The sequence below is a fragment of the Phocoena sinus genome, chromosome 3 (assembly GCF_008692025.1).
Source record: "Phocoena sinus isolate mPhoSin1 chromosome 3, mPhoSin1.pri, whole genome shotgun sequence".
In the NCBI taxonomy this organism is placed as follows: Eukaryota; Metazoa; Chordata; class Mammalia; order Artiodactyla; family Phocoenidae; genus Phocoena; species Phocoena sinus.
Genome location: NC_045765.1, coordinates 54,378,612 through 54,395,878, shown reverse-complemented (window position 1 = coordinate 54,395,878; position 17,267 = coordinate 54,378,612). Strand labels below are relative to the sequence as shown.

At 42.9% G+C, this 17,267-nt stretch overlaps 1 protein-coding gene across 6 annotated transcripts in view; it reads left to right on the top strand.

Annotated features, from left to right (window-relative positions):
- The window catches only part of LOC116750459 (protocadherin alpha-C2), a 159,156-nt gene that overhangs the window by 125,030 nt on the left and 16,859 nt on the right, over positions 1 to 17,267 (top strand). For all 6 annotated transcript variants that reach the window (XM_032625133.1, XM_032625137.1, XM_032625135.1 and 3 more), the window contains one exon: positions 1,160 to 1,248. In XM_032625133.1, the coding sequence (XP_032481024.1) occupies positions 1,160 to 1,248 (89 nt within the window). The remainder of the gene's footprint in view (positions 1 to 1,159; positions 1,249 to 17,267) is intronic.

Sequence of the window (17,267 nt, the reverse complement as noted above, 5' to 3'; positions counted from 1 at the left end):
AACAGCAGTAGGGCAGAGCTTAATGAGTGAATTTCCACTAGATATGTTGTTTGAAGTCAAAGAGTAAGAGGATATTGGGAATTCCCTGGCGGTCCAGTGGTTAGGACTCTGTGCTTTCACTGACAAGGGTGCGGGTTCAATCCCTGGTCCGGGAACTAAGATCCCATAAGCCTCCTGCCACGGCCAAAAAAAAAAGAGTATGAGAATATTGAACTTAGAGATGACCTTCCCCCACAATATTTCAAGTTCTCCTGCTCTGTTGAGTCACATAACCCCTTCAGGCAGTAGTACTCTAAGTTTTACTTTAGTAACTTAACTTCCGAGATGAACCAATGCCTAATTTCAAAGAGTCCTCTTATTTTGGTGAGGGTTTTCTTGGGTGATATTTACTCTTAGGGTCCCATTTGTTCCTTTCTTCATCCAGAAAATATTGAGGGTCTCATATCTGCTAACATCACACATACATAAAGAATATGATGTTCTCTCTGCCCTTGAACAATTTATGTTCTATCTCTACTTGCCTCTAAGGATCTCCCAGTTCATGTCTCACTCTGCAATATTTCATGATGAATTAATCTCTTCTGAACTGGGATCCATGAGTGCTGGTGATAAACTTCCTCTAGTCCCAGGAAATGTAGGGTGGGTTATCCATGAGGAAAAGATACAGAAAGAGTAAAACAGAAAATAAAGTTAAGAATTAATTGGGCCAAACTGGAATAATACTACAGTTACCAGCAAATAATGTTCGTGCTTTCCTCTTTCCTATGAGAACCCAGAAATAAGAGATCTAGCAAAAGAGGCTTGGGGCTTTTGAGAACAAGCTCTCCTCATCTGCTTTGTCATTAAGACAAAATGTCATTAGCCTTCTGATGGGCTTCCTGTTAGATTTAATGAACACCACACAGCATTACTGAAAACCAAAATTGCTATAAAGATAAAACATGTTTATCGCCTGCATGGTGTAGCAGACAGTAAGTCAGCAATGCTTTCACAGTTGATGCAAGGTGACTGCTCAGTGGTAATTGCTTCAGTTCAAGCATGAGTATAAAGTGTTAGCTGCAGCCCTGCCTCCAGAGATGTGAGCACTTTCTGAGGGTGGAAGGAGAGCTGGAAAGGCATCTATGGTCTAACTATTATTTGGGTCTATGTGTTTACTCAGCTCTGTGCACCTGGAAGAGGCTGGCATTCTACGAGCTGGTCCAGGAGGGCCTGATCAGCAGTGGCCAACAGTATCCAGTGCGACACCAGGTAAAGACCCAGGGTCTCTCCCTTCTTGCTTGGATTCTGGAAAGCCATGAGATGACCTGTTTTTGTAAGACCAGGAATGTCAGTGGCTCTCTTTTTATTCTTACTTCTTTTTCTTACATGTGTGACTTCCTTGCTTACATGATTATGCAGGAGTATTTTGATTTTCCACTTAATGTACTTCAGCAGTTGAAAACAGATAACATAAGGGTGTGTGTGTGTGTGTGTGTAAAGTTATTTTCTGAAATAACTGGGTACATTTCAAATGCTTAGGCTGTCCGAACTACAACAGGCAAGATCTGGTGGCCTCATGCACAGAGATGACACTGTTAGCAAAGATCTTTTGGTTAAAGGTGATGGAAATCCACTCAAAGTAGTAAGCAGAAGGGAGACTGATAGATTGATTAACAGATAGATCGATGAAATGGAGTTTCTCATGGAAGTGGAAAAGTTGTCAGGACCAGGGCACCACTCTGGTTGACTTCAAGTCACAGTCAGGCCTCCTCCTTCCCTGACATGTACATCATTCTGCAGACTGAATTTTATTGCCTTGACATGCACGTTGCCAAACATGACCAGTCTTGCAGTTTCTTAGTTCAGAGGACCAATGGGAACTGATTCCTAATCCAAACTTTCAAGAAAGAGAATCTGCCAGATTAAATCCAGAACCCAATGGCTGGGTGAGCCTAAAAAAGTTGCCTAAACTCATATTTCCTTATTTTCCTTATTCTTGCCCAATCACTGAAGCAGTGTCATATAATACAAATATGGCTTTGGAGGCCCATCCCTGTGGCAGTTATCAGAAAGGAAGGATTATAGAGACTGCAAATGTTGTCTGCCATAATCCTCTATTAATAGAACATGATGATGATGGTAATAGTTACTAATAATTAAGCCACAAGGTACCCAGACACTGTGCCTTGTGTGATCTCATTTATTCCTTGAGACAATCTTGCAAGGGATTTATTATCTCTGTTTTACATGTGAGGAGCTAGAGACACAGAGAGATTAAGAAACATACCCAAGTTCACATAGTTTGTAAGTGGCAGAGGTAGGATTCAAACCCAAGTGTGTCTAGTTCCAAATCCAAGTGTATCTAGCTCTTATATTCATAGCATGGCTGGCTTGCAAGAATCCACCCAAATCCAAATGCATACATATATACATACATAACAGATTACATAAGCGTATGTGTAAAAAGTTCTTTCCAAAAATAAGCTGGTGCCTTTCAAGTGATTAGGCTATGCAAGTAACATGTGCAGCTAAGGGCCCATTTTCGCTGGCAGCTCTAAGGGTTTTCGTTGATTCTAATCAGCCAGCATTTGCTATTTATGAATATTGTATAATTCAACTAAAAGTCACATTTGTTAAAAAAAACAAATGCCCGAGTTAAAGCAATTCATTAGAGAGCTAATATTGCCAGATGGCAAGGGGAAAAACATAAAATAGTTCATTGACAAATCTGCAACCCTAATGCCAGTGATGGTGTGAAGAAGCGATGGAGGAGGAAGTGGTTTTAGACTACCAAGTGCTGCAGGATGGGAGGCCTCTGAAAGGTGAGAACTACTCAATCCAAGCAGCCCCGTGAAATCATGCCCTCCTACCCTGCCTCCATTTCAGGGGTTTTTTCTTGTTCTCATAGAGACTTTGTAGGTCAGGCTGGTGAGCCCAAAATTAACTTTGAATACATTCTCCCTTTCATCAGTGATGCTGGTTGGTGTATATTCCTAGGCCAGTGGGAAATAGGAACTGTTTACTGATTATTTTTATCTGCATCTGGCCCAGGACTCTCCTTCAAATTCAAAAGAATGTTAAGAACACATCTTTTAAAAAAATTTACTTTATTGAAGTATAATTGATTTACAATGTTGTGTTAGCTTTTACTGTACGGCAAAGTGATTCAGATATATGTATGTGTATATATACATATATACACCTATTCTTTTTTATATTCTTTTCCATTCTGGTTTATCATAGGACATTGAATACAGTTCCCTGTGCTACACAGTAGGACCTTGTTGTGTATCCATTCTCTATATAATAGTTTGCATCTGCTAATCCCAAACGTCCAGTCCTTCCCTCCCCCACTCCCACTCCCCCTTGGCAACCACAGGTCTGTTCTCTTTGTCTATGAGTCTATATCTGTTTCGTGGATGGGTTCATTTGTGTTGCATTTTAGATTCCACATGTAAGTGATATCATATGATATTTGTCTTTCTCTTTCTGACTTACTTCACTTAGTATGGTAATTCCTAGGTTCATCCATGTTGCTACAAGTGGCATTATTATAGCTGAGTGATATTCCATTGTATATATTTACCACATCTTCTTTATCCATTCATCTGTCAATGGACATTTAGGTTGCTTCCATGTCTTGGCTATTGTAAACAGTGCTGCTGTGAACATAGGGGTGCATGTATCTTTTCAAATTGTAGTTTTGTTTGGATATATGCCCAGGAGCGGGATTGCTGGATCATATGGCGACTGTATTTATAGTTTTTTTGAGGAAACGCCATGCTGTTTTCCGTAGTGGCTGCATTTACATTCCCACCAACAGTGTAGGAGGGAGGAACCCATCTTTCTGACAGAAGAGAGGGAAGGAGTCGCCATCGCTCCACTTCCCAACTGTCCTAACTCCTCTTGTATAATCCCTTCTCTCCAGTACGATACCTGGCTGTTGAGTCATGAGTCACAGTTTTCATGGACTGAGCTGGACAGAGCTTATATCTTCCAGTTACTCTATGGGTGACCTAACCATACTTTTCAGCATATCTCTGCACCAGTGATAGGACATTAGAGAGATGTTCCTCTGTGTTCTGCTCTGTCCTTTTGGTACTTTAGAGTTTTAGAACTCAAAATATGTTCTGCAGTGTTTGGAGGGAATATGGCATAAAGATGAAGATTATGGTTTAGAACCAGATCTGAATTGAATTCCAACTTCAGACTTACTTGCTGGGTGAGCATAAGCAAATTGCTTAAATTCATGTTTTCTTAATTACCCCATCTGTAAATTGGGTATAATTATAACACCTATCTTATCTGGTTGCCATGATAACTAAAGAAGAAAGAGCTGAATATAGTGCTTGACATATAGTATTAATAAATGTCTAATCTTTTTTTTTTAATTATTTATTTGGCTGCGTCAGGTCTTAGTTGTGGCATGTGGAATTTTTCGTTGCGTTGTGCGGGCTCTTCATCGTGTCACACAAGCTTCTCTCTAGTTGTGGCACTCAGGCTCCAGAGCACATGGGCTCAGTAGTTGCAGCACGCGGGCTCTCTAGTTGTGGCACATGGGCTCCAGAGCATGCAGGCTCAGTAGTTGCAGCTTGCGGGCTCTCTAGTTGTGGCTCATGGGCTCTAGAGTGCATGGGCTCGATAGTTGTGGTGTGCGGGCTCAGTAGTTATGCTGTGCGGGCTCAGTTGCCCTGCAGCATGTGGGATCTTAGTTCCCCATCCAGGGATCAAACCTGCATCCCCTGCATTGGAAGGTGGATTCTTAACCACCGGACCACCAGGGAAGTCCCAAATGTCTAATCTTTTTATTCCTTTTTTTCCTGCGATACTTTCGTTTCATGCAGTCTGTGTGGTGGCCTTCGCTGGTAGCATCTTAGCGAGAATTCAGTAGTTCTCATTTCTGAACCCAGATACAGACCCTCTAAGGTTGTCTGGGTCATCCTGACGTCTGTACAGTCCCGTCACCCCCAGCCACCCTCCTGGAGATGGCATGAGGAGAATTTATCAGTTCTGCCTGAGAAAAAGGAAAAAAACTTGATTGCTTTCATTCCCAAGTAGGGCCTGCCTTTCACTGATTCTGTTGCCCTTAGTGTTTCATGACGAAAGTGCAGTTGCTTCCAAAAGGCTTCCTAGTGGCGCCTGAGTCTCCTTTCACTTGTGTCTGAGACCTTCTCAGGAACCAGCACCTTCTGACACCAACACCTGCAACAGTGGCAGCCATGGGAATAGAGAGGCCTGCTGTGACCGATCCCCCCTCACATGTGTTCTTTGTAGTTGTTTTTCCCTACTGATGAATTCTTTGGCTTTGTCCCCACACTGTTCATTCATTTTCACAGTCCACAGAAGCCTAGGCTAAGATGCCACGCTCTGAAGGGATCAATGGGGACATCACCAGGTGATGTTTCCTGCAGGATAAACAAGTCGGGCATTAAATCTGTTAATCCCAATTGTTGGCCACTTTCTCCAGCCTTGCCTCTGTGTGAGCAGACCTGGACCACAGGCTTCTTATTTCCTTGGCAGCTCAGTGCGACTGAACAGGGAAAGAAAAGGAGCTGAGCAGGGAGTGCACAGCACACAGTCATCCTTCAGATGGAGGAGTGTGTTGGGGGGCTGAGGGCATTAAAGGGCCAGGCATTCGTGCTTACAATTCTTTTAACGTTCTCAGTGTGCAAGCTCTGAACAGGGTTTAATGAGTGCCCTCTTGTGACAGTTCCTAGAGAGAATCCCAAGAGATTATAGAAAGACTGTCCCTGCCTTCAAGAGAGCTAGTCTGGCTTCAGGGCGCCTGGCTGCTTTGCTATCTTGACTGGTCCTTCCAGGCTCCTCTTTCTACACTTTGTGGGATCTCAGGACTTACCTAAGGCAGCAGTAAATTAATTTTAGAATGAGAGATATTCGCTATTTTCAGAAGAGCTCAGAATTCAAAAGAGCTCAGAGCTCAGCCAAAGAATTCATCAGTGGAGGAATTCCGAAATGCACAACACTGCCAAAGATAACATTATAGCTTTTCAAGGAACACCCCAGAGGATCTGGAGCTGAAGTGTGAAAGGTTAATTAGGTAGGTGAGGCAACTAAGGCCATGAGGTTTCCTTAGAGAAGCTTAGTTTATTTTTTTATTTTATTTTTTATTTTTTTGGGGGGGCTTTCATTCTTCTGTGTTGTTGCCTGCATTATCTCTGTCTCTTTTTTTTTATGGGGGTATAGTTGTTTTACAATGTTGTGTTAGTTTCTACTGTACAGTGAAGTAGAGTTCCCTGTGCCATACAGCAGGTTCTCATTAGTTATCCATTTTATACATATTAGTTAGTGTATATATGTCAGTCCCAATCTCCCAATTCAGCCCACCCCCGATTTCCCCCCTTGTTTTCTATGTCTGTGTCTCTGTTTCTGGCTTGTAAACAGGTTCATCTGTATAGAGAAGCTTAGTTTAGAGTGACTGCACAGGGGTTCTCAAGGTATGGTTCCCAGAGCCACACTGACAATACGTATCAAATCTGCAATTCTCGGGCTGGGGCCGGGCCACCTGTGCTTTAAGGAGGCCTCCAAGTGATCCTGATGAACCCTAAGGTTATAGAGTTGAGAGTAAATATTTCTGAGATTGTCTGATACCTTTGGAGGCTCAGAAACCATGCAGGGAAGCCATCTGTTTATGATTCTTACAGGAAGCCCAGCAATTGTATGTTCCTGGGGCCATTACATAACTTTTCTGAGTCCCAGTTTCTTTCTCTGTAAAATGGAGATAGTAGTAGTGTCTACCTTACAGCGTTGTTGGCAAGAATTAAATGAGATAATACACACAGCCTGGAGAACACTGTTTAGTAAATGGTAGTTAATTTTATGATTTTTCAAGGTATGAGTCTATCCTTCAGCTTCAGAATTTAGGTCTGAGTTGTTCTGAGTAGTCTCTGTGGGAAGGCTTTATTATAGAGCAGATTTTTTTAAAAGCGCCTTTTTGTGTCCTCGGGGGATTGTTTTTGCCCTGGTTTGCTGCATCTCTTTACTCTGTGGAAAACGGACAGTTTATGTGCCCTAGTTTTATAGGGAGATTCATGCTCTTATTTGTCTTAGGGATTCCTACCTCCCTGACTAAATCACCTCCCCATGGAGGGGCTCCATGGAGACTCCATCTCTGATTCTCCCCCAGAAATAAGCCATGATCCTTAAATTTGGGGGAATCCATATAGGAGTACCGTCAACATGAATTTTTCCACATCATGAGTGACTGCAGCCTCAGGCCTTGTTTGAGAATTTAGAAAGCATGCTGTTCCACTAACCTGCTCACCCTCAACTTCTGCTGTTGTCATGGCAACGATAGTCCTGGGAGATGTGTGCATATCTTTATCAGGAAAAAAAAAAATAAGATCTGCCATCTATGTGGGTGGAGCAGCTCCCTCCCGTCAGTATCCTCCACTCTCACCTTGCATCTCACAGCCCAGGAGTGCCAGCTTGCCTTAGTTGTGTCTAGTAGCCGAGGAAAGTAAGTCCTTGTGTAAGATACACTTTTACTTTCCGGGGGCGTGGAGCTCATCATGTCTGTTGGAGTTCTCTATGTAGCTTATCTTGTGTGTTCTGACCTGGCCTGGAGGGAGGGAGGGAGGTGGTGTGAGAAGGGGAATTAGAATTCTCTACCCAGGAGAAGCCAGGAAGTTTAAGTCTCTGCTGGCTCCATCCAAGACTTTCTTCAACTCCTTCTTAGGAGAACACTCTGCACCTCTATTTTTTTTTTTTTTTTAAACATCTTTATTGGGGTATAATTGCTTTACAATGGTGTGTTAGTTTCTGCTTTATAACAAAGTGAATCAGCTATACATATACATATGTTCCCATATGTCTTCCCTCTTGCGTCTCCCTCCCTCCCACTCTCCCCATCCCACCCTTCCAGGCTGTCACAAAGCACCGAGCTAATATCCCTGTGCCTTGCGGCTGCTTCCCCCCAGCTATCTACCTTACTACGTTTGTTAGTGTGTATATGTCCATGACTCTCTCTCGCCCTGTCAAAACTCACCCTTCCCCCTCCCCATATCCTCAAGTCCGTTCTCCAGTAGGTCTGCGTCTTTATTCCTATCTTACCCCTAGGTTCTTCATGACATTTTTTTCCCTTAAATTCCATATATATGTGTTAGCATACGGTATTTGTCTTTTTCTTTCTGACTTACTTCACTCTGTATGACAGACTCTAGGTCTATCCATCTCATTACAAATAGCTCAATTTCATTTCTTTTTAAGGCTGAGTAATATTCCATTGTGTATATGTGCCACATCTTCTTTATCCATTCATCCGATGATGGGCGCTTAGGTTGTTTCCATGTCCTGGCTATTGTAAATAGAGCTGCAATGAACATTTTGGTACATGACTCTTTTTGAATTTTGGTTTTCTCAGGGTATATGCCAAGTAGTGGGATTGCTGGGTCATATGGTAATTCTATTTGTAGTTTTTTAAGGAACCTCCATACTGTTCTCCACAGTGGCTGAACCAATTCACATTCCCACCAGCAGTGCAAGAGTGTCCCCTTTTCTCCACACCCTCTCCAGCATTTATTGTTTCTAGATTTTTTGATGATGGCCATTCTGACTGGTGTGAGATGATACCTCATTGTAGTTTTGATTTGCATTTCTCTAATGATTAATGATGTTGAGCATTCTTTCATGTGTTTGTTGGCATTCTGTATATCTTCTTTGGAGAAATGTCTATTTAGGTCTTCTGCCCATTTTTGGATGGGGTTGTTTGTTTTTTTGTTATTGAGCTGCATGAGCTGCTTGTAAATTTTGGAGATTAATCCTTTGTCAGTTGCTTCATTTGCAAATGTTTTCTCCCATTCTGAGGGTTGTCTTTTGGTCTTGGTTATGGTTTCCTTTGCTGTGCAAAAGCTTTGAAGTTTCATTAGGTCCCATTTGTTTATTTTTGTTTTTATTTCCATTACTCTAGGAGGTGGGTCAGAAAGGATCTTGCTGTGATTTATGTCATAGAGTGTTCTTCCTATGTTTTCTTCTAAGAGTTTGATAGTTTCTGGGCTTACATTTAGGTCTTTAATCCATTTTGAGCTTATTTTTGTGTATGGTGTTAGGGAGTGATCTAATCTCATACTTTTACATGTACCTGTCCAGTTTTCCCAGCACCATTTATTGAAGAGGCTGTCCTTTCTCCACTGTACATTCCTGCCTCCTTTATCAAAGATAAGGTGTCCATATGTGCGTGGGTTTATCTCTGGGCTTTCTATCCTGTTCCACTGATCTATCTTTCTGTTTTTGTGCCAGTACCATACTGTCTTGATTACTGTTGCTTTGTAATATAGTCTGAAGTCAGGGAGCCTTATTCCTCCAGCTCCTTTTTTCGTTCTCAAGATTGCTTTGGCTATTCGGGGTCTTTTGTGTTTCCATACAAATTGCGAAATTTTTTGTTCTAGTTCTGTGAAAAATGCCAGTGGTAGTTTGATAGGGATTGCATTGAATCTGTAGATTGCTTTGGGTAGTAGAGTCATTTTCACAATGTTGATTCTTCCCATCCAAGAACATGGTATATCTCTCCATCTATTTGTATCATCTTTAATTTCTTTCATCAGTGTCTTATAATTTTCTGCATACAGGTCTTTCGTATCCTTAGGTAGGTTTATTCCTAGATATTTTATTCTTTTTGTTGCAATGGTAAATGGGAGTGTTTTCTTGATTTCACTTTCAGATTTTTCATCATTAGTATATAGGAATGCCAGAGATTTCTGTGCATTAATTTTGTATCCTGCTACTTTACCAAATTCATTGATTAGCTCTAGTAGTTTTCTGGTAGCATCTTTAGGATTCTCTATGTATAGTATCATGTCATCTGCAAACAGTGACAGCTTTACTTCTTCTTTTCCGATTTGGATTCCTTTTATTTCCTTTTCTTCTCTGATTGCTGTGGCTAAAACTTCCAATACTATGTTGAATAAGAGTGGTGAGAGTGGGCAACCTTGTCTTGTTCCTGATCTTAGTGGAAATGCTTTCAGTTTTTCACCATTGAGGATGATGTTTGCTGTGGGCTTGTCATATATGGCCTTTATTATGTTTAGGAAAGTTCCCTCTATGCCTACTTTCTGGAGGGTTTTTATCATAAATGGGTGTTGAATTTTGTCGAAAGCTTTCTCTGCATCTATTGAGATGATCATATGGTTTTTCTCCTTCAGTTTGTTAATATGGTTTATCACATTGATAGATTTGCGTATATTGAAGAATCCTTGCATTCCTGGAATAAACCCCACTTGATCATGGTGTATGATCCTTTTAATGTGCTGTTGGATTCTGTTTGCTAGTATTTTGTTGAGGATTTTTGCATCTATGTTCATCAGTGATATTGGCCTGTAGTTTTCTTTCTTTGTGACATCCTTGTCTGGTTTTGGTATCAAGGTGATGGTGGCTTCGTAGAAGGAATTTGGGAGTGTTCCTCCCTCTGCTATATTTTGGAAGAGTTTGAGAAGGATAGGTGTTAGCTCTTCTCTAAACGTTTGATAGAATTCACCTGTGAAGCCATCTGGTCCTGGGCTTTTGTTTGTTGGAAGGTTTTTAATCACAGTTTCAATTTCAGTGCTTGTGATTGGTCTGTTCATATTTTCTATTTCTTCCTGATTCAGTCTTGGCAGGTTTGCACCTCTATTTTTAATGGTCATGTAAATAAAAAAACTAGAATGAAGAATTCCTGCTTTTCCTGAACTCAAAAGTTTCTGTTGAATAAATAGATTCTGAGATATTTCTTTCCCTCCACCCTGTATTCCTTGCACCTCTCTCATTTTTCCTACACCCATTCTTCCAGGTTCGGTAGCCCTGGGCAGGATACAGTCACGGTTGGAGCCGTGATACATAGTAAAAGAATTTCTTCTATGTCAGAGACCCACAACAGATCATGTGCCTCCTGAAAATCGAATCCCTTGTGCACTCAGACATGTGCTCCTGGGCATACATTTTGGAGAGGAGAGTGTAGTGAGGAGAGAGGAGGGGCAGGAACTGTTCTCTTAGGCTGCAGTTTCCTTCAAATCCCACAGATGCAGAGAAGCAGCTAATGCAGGGTCAGGAAATGGAGACTCATTACAGTCCCTTTGGTTATCATTGATCCATCTAATGAGCCACTGGAGCGGTACAGTCTGGCCCCTGCAAACTTCATCATGAGAAACAACTTCTGCGTATGTCTTAGGAAAATAATACACTTCATTCTTCTTTTGTTTGAGTGTTGCTTGGGACAGGAGAGTTTCTGAATAACCTTCCCTTCTAGCTTTCTCTACACACCGTCCTTTGTAGCTGAATTTTTTTTTGGGGGGGTAGGGGGGAACAAAATTTTATTCCAAAATGCTGGAATAGATTTTCTTCTTAGTTCTTTTTTTTTTTAAACATCTTTATTGGGGTATAATTGCTTTACAATGGTGTGTTAGTTTCTGCTTTATAACAAAATGAATCAGTTATACATATACATATGTTCCCATATCTCTTGCGTCTCCCTCCCTCTTGCGTCTCCCTCCCTACCACACTTCCTATCCCACCCCTCCAGGAGGTCACAAAGCACCGAGCTGATCTCCCTGTGCTATGTGGCTGCTTCCCACTAGCTATCTACCTTACGTTTGGTAGTGTATATATGTCCATGCCTCTCTCTCGCTTTGTCACAGCTCACCCTTCCCCCTCCCCATATCCTCAAGTCCGTTCTCTAGTAGGTCTGTGTCTTTATTCCTGTCTTACCCCCTAGGTTCTTCATGACATTTTTTTCCTTAAATTCCATATATATGCGTTAGCATACGGTATTTGTCTTTCTCTTTCTGACTTACTTCACTCTGTATGACAGACTCTAGGTCTATCCACCTCATTACAAATAGCTCAATTTCATTTCTTTTTATGGCTGAGTAATATTCCATTGTATATATGTGCCACATCTTCTTTATCCATTCATCCGATTATGGGCACTTAGGTTGTTTCCATCTCCAGGCTATTGTAAATAGAGCTGCAATGAACATTTTGGTACATGACTCTTTTTGAATTATGGTTTTCTCAGGGTATATGCCCAGTAGTGGGATTGCTGGGTCATATGGTAGTTCTATTTGTAGTTTTTTAAGGAACCTCCATACTGTTCTCCATAGTGGCTGTACTGTAGCTGAATTTTTAAGCCCCTTATCGAAAGGGAAATTCAAGTTTCTGTTGGGGAGATCCTGGGGTCTCAAGGACCAAAGAAGGGTGTGTGTGTGTGTGTGTGTGTGTGTGTGTGTGTGTGTGTGTGTGTGTGTGTGTGTGTGACCAACTCTGCTACCTGACTTGGCTCAAAGACGACAGGCCACCTGTATGTTTGAGAGCTTTGTGGGGAAGTGGAAGTGGCGGGTGAGGGTCAGCAGTTCATTCTGTGGGAAAGAGTGCTTGGATTGTATAGAATTGGTGGGCTTGGAGTGCCTCCCTGGGAGGTGCTTGGACAAGAAAGACCTATTTATGGCCTGGGTTGAGGGCAGAGTGGTAGTGATAACTTGTAATGCCTTTAAGCTTTGCAGCTCCAGCAGGCGTTGCCCTCAGCCTCACTGATTCTAGTAAACTAGAAACGAGAGCTGGTCCCCAGCAACAGCAAGGATCTTTAATGACAAATATTTTCAGAGCAACTCAGTCCAGATTCCAAAAGAACTTGAAAAGTTCTTTTTCTCAGAGGCAGTTAGCTTTGCAGTTGAGAAGGTCATTGCCTAACCTGGAGAAACATATTCAGGTCAAGCACTGGCTGGAGACTAGGGGCCTCTAGGGGAGGGTCATAAGAGAGCTCAGTCAGTGCCAGGAGGCCTGGAAATGAGCCTGTGGGTTGGAGAGGAGCCTCTCTCTGCCTCAGCACTTGGAGCTTGTTACCCACAGTTATAGAAAGGACAGGGAGAAGAGATGGATACTGTTCCACTCTCATCTCAGTGAGACCAAGAGCTTCCTCAGCAGTACACTGCCTGGAAAGGTCTAACTCCAAGGCAGTGAGCTAGGTGAAGGATGGGAGAAGGCAGTCCTGAGGATGACAGTACCAAAGGAAATAAAGAGAAAAAAAGGATGTTTTTGCATAGTTTTAAAATAGGAAATGAAGAGCTTTGTAGAAGTCAGACTCAAGAGGTTAACTACAGAAGGTTAGGGTGTGAAAAGGTAACTTTCAGGAACCAAATGTGCATCCACAAGACAACAGGAATGATGGGAAGTTTATTGTTGCTAGAGTCGTGTCCCTGGGCTGCTGAATCCCAAGCAGAGTACCCTGAGCCTCCCGATTATAGCTGCGCTTGCATGTGAAAAACAAGCAAACAAACTTTAAAAAGAAGGAAAGCCTGTCCTGTACAGAAAGTCTGAACAAACAAGTTTGTTGTTGATGGTCCAAGAAAGCCTGCCAGCTTGGGTTTACTTCCAACATTGGCCCAATCCCGTGTCCAGAGCTGTTGCTCTAGGTGACATCGTGGTCCAAGCTGAGTAGTGAGGTGACATTCCCCAAGTCACCTCTCTTATTTTCTTTGACTCTGCGTCGTAGATACTGTCTTACCCAAGCACGCATATGTCATATGTCTGTTTCCATAGTCACCTGGTGTCACCCAAAGGTCTGTGACAAAGCTAGAAGCTTCAGCCAGTGTAAATGACTTATGTTAGATGCACACCAAACTCCATGTCAGAGTTTTGGGGGGAGAAGGGCATCACCAGATGTGTAAACAGCCCTGAGATAGATGCCCTTGAGCCTGTGAGGCTGGCTCTGTGTGTGATGATGAGCAAGGAATATTAGAAGTTAGCAGAAGTTCCCTTCTCTCAGCTAATGCCTATTAGTAGGGAGGTGTGTGTGTCAGTTGGAGGGTCTTTGTCGTTGAAGTTTCAAAGTTTTTGAACCCTGTGCTGTTGCCCCCCTGGGTTGTAGAAATAGTATTTTAGAACAAGAGAAAGGAAGACTATATAATAGCTGTTATTTATGGAGAACTGTGATAAGGACTTTACATGTATTGCGTCCTTAAACAAGAGAGAAGTAATTATTATTCCCATGTTCTAGATTAGGAAAATTGAGGCTCACAGGAAGTAAATGACTTCCTTACAGTCATCCTTCCTTACATCTAGTAGGTGTTTTTTGCTCACTATTATATTCCCAGTGTTGAGGCAGCTGTCTAGTACATGATGGTGCTTAATAAATATTTGTTGAACTCATCAGGGAATAGCAATGGCTGAGGCTATATTTGAAGCCATGTCTGCCTGCTGCTGAACCCTATGCATTTAAATAATACACTACTGTTACTTTGTCCCAATTGCCAGGTGAAGCGAATAGTTGGGTAACTAGGAGAAGACTATTCACTGTCTGAGTTCCAGGCCGACTGTAGGGGTCTATAGTACTTTCCCATTCCTGCTGTAATCAGTTTCCGCAAACCTTGCGACTTAAAGCAATACAGATTTATTATGTTACAGTTCTAGAGGTCAGAACTGGGTACAAAATGGGTTTTACTACTGGCTAAAATGTAGGTAGGTTCCTGCCACTATGTAACAAGGATCCACTTTCCTGCAGTTTCCAATAACATGTTCCTCATTTCCATCTGAGCCCTCCCTGGCAGCACCTTTAATGTCCATATTTCTACAACAGTCTGTTCATGACAAGTTAGGTATTCCCCAAGACAATATATGTTTTCTCTACCATACTCCTCACTTCTGAGTCCTCTCTGGCAGAGTCATTAATATCCATATTTCTACTAACAGTCTTTTCAAGGTAATCCAGGCAATTTCTTCATGCTCCTCAAAGCCCTCCAGTCTCTGCCCACTGCCCAATTCCAAAGCCACTTTTACATTTTTACTTATTTGTAACAGCAACACACCACTTCCAGATACCAAAATCTGTATTAGTTTCTAGGGCTGCCATAACGAATGACCACGAACTGGGTGATTTAAAACAATACAAATTTATTACCTTATAGTTCTGGAAACCAGAAGTCCAAAATGGGTTTCGCTGGGTTAAAAATCAGCATGTTGGGGCTTCCCTGGTGGCACAGTGGTTAAGAATCCGCCTGCCAATGCGGGGGACACGGGTTCGAGCCCTGGTCCGGGAAGATCCCACATACCGCGCCCGTGCGCCACAACTACTGAGCCTGCGCTCTAGGGCCTGCGAGCCACAATTGCTGAGGCCCGCGTGCCTAGGCCTGAGCTCTGCTACAAGAGAAGCCACCGCAGTGAGAAGCCTGCACACCACAACGAAGAGTAGCCCCCACTCACTGCAACTAGAGAAAGCCCGCGTGCAGCAACGAAGACCCACCCAAAAAGCAGCCAAAAAAAAAAAAAAAAAAATCAGTGTGTTGGAAGGGCTGCATTCCTTCTGGAGGCTCTAGGGGAGGACCTTTTTCCTTGTCTTCCAGCTCTCAGGCTGCCTTCATTTCTGGGCTTAGTGGCTCCTTGCTCCATCTTCAAAGCCAGCTACGTAGCATCTGCTAATCTCACTCTGACTCCCCTGCCTCCCTCTTTCCCTCGTAAGGACCCTTGCGATTACATTGGGCCCACCTAGATAATCCAGGATTATCACTCTAGCACAAGATCCTTAATTTAATCACATCTGCAAAGTCTTTTTTTACCATGTAACATAACATATTCACAGGTTTCAGGAGTTAGGACCTGGGCATCTCTGGGGCACCATTATCCTGCCTACCTCAGAGTCATTTATGTGCAGGCAGCAGTGGCTGTGTGTGTCTGTGTGTAAATTTCAGTAGAGACGAAGGTAAAATAAGGTTCATATTAGGACGCTGAAGAGGGTGTAGTCAGTGTGGACTAGACTTTAAAAGCCTTTTAAAAGCTATTAATTGCCAGAAGTTTGCTGGAGACACATTCATCACCCGCTTTCTCTCCAGACCTTAGCTAATTAGGAATCGATGCATGGGGCCACCTGAGGAAATCGAAGTTCAGAATCAGGCTTATTATTGGTAAAGAAGTTCTGGAGAATACCACAGGGCCTCTAGCAATGCAAGGGAAGAATACCACAGGGCCTCTTAGCAATGCAAGGGAAGAAAATCAAGAATGGCAGACCTCTCCCTTAGTGAGGAAGGGGAACTGTCCTGGTTCGATTGGCTGAGCTAGAGCAGAGAAAGAGAATTAATTAGGTAAGAGGTATGTCATGAAAGAACAGTAACTGTTGATGCTAATTTGGCGCAGTCAGGAAACACAATCCAGGGAATTCCCTGGCAGTCCAGTGGTTAGGACTCCATGCTTCAAATGCAGGGGTGGGGGGGTGGGGGGCGGGTTTGATCCCTGGTCGCAGAACTAAGATCCCACATGCCGCGCGGCGCAACCAAAAAACTAAATATTTTAAAATAAAATAAATAAATGAATAAAGGGCATGGTAGCTAGCAAAAAAGTCAGTCACTATTTCTAAATCTCACTTTTCCTCAGGGATGCCTCCTGTGTCAGGGGCAGGGTGGTTGTAGGCCAATTCTGTGGATACACATGTATTCAGGATTTGTTTGTTTGTTTTTTAGGAGCATTTTGCATAACATACCTATTCTCACACTGGCTACCTCCTTGAGATCCTAACAGGCTAAGCACTTCCAAAGCCTGGAGCATCTCGGCACTCTCAGCAGCTCTAATTGGAGACTAAATCACCCTCTTGCCTCTGACAGTGACTAGCCATGAGACCCATGGAAGGTTCTCCTTGGAAGCCAGCATCCCCTAGAGGCTCCTTGTGTCACTAAGATGTCGATCCGACTGCTGTCCCTCAATCTGCAGCCAGTGGGGTTGTGTTTAGTCAATGATCGGTGTCATGTCAATTTCCCTCTGTTGGACCAAGTATAAATTGATTCTAAATATCTGCCTTGGGGAAATTTCTGTAGGGAAGATGAGCTTTTCAGTGTGCTCTCTCTAATTCTGGGCACTTAGAGATATAAATTAGTTTCCTTGGTCTTTTCTCACTCAGGGTCACAAACCTTGCCTCCAAGATACTAGCCTTCTATTTTTTTTTTTTTGTGGTTCGCGGGCCTCTCACTGTTGTGGCCTCTTCCGTTGCGGAGCACAGGCTCTGGACGCGCAGGCTCAGCGGCCATGGCTCACGGGCCCAGCCGCTCCGCGGCATGTGGGATCCTCCCGGAGCAGAGCACGAACCCGCGTCCCCTGCATCGGCAGGCAGACTCTCAACCACTGCGCCACCAGGGAAGCCCAGATACTAGCCTTCTAAATGGTTGTGATTTGAAGGGCACTAGGAAGATCATCACAAAACTCACCTAACAGGCAGGTCCCTAGAACTTTACCATTAACCACCACCACTAGAAGCATTCTCTTTTAAAATACCCCTTCATTCATTCATTCGTTCATTCATATCCTCTCTCTTCCTCCCTCCT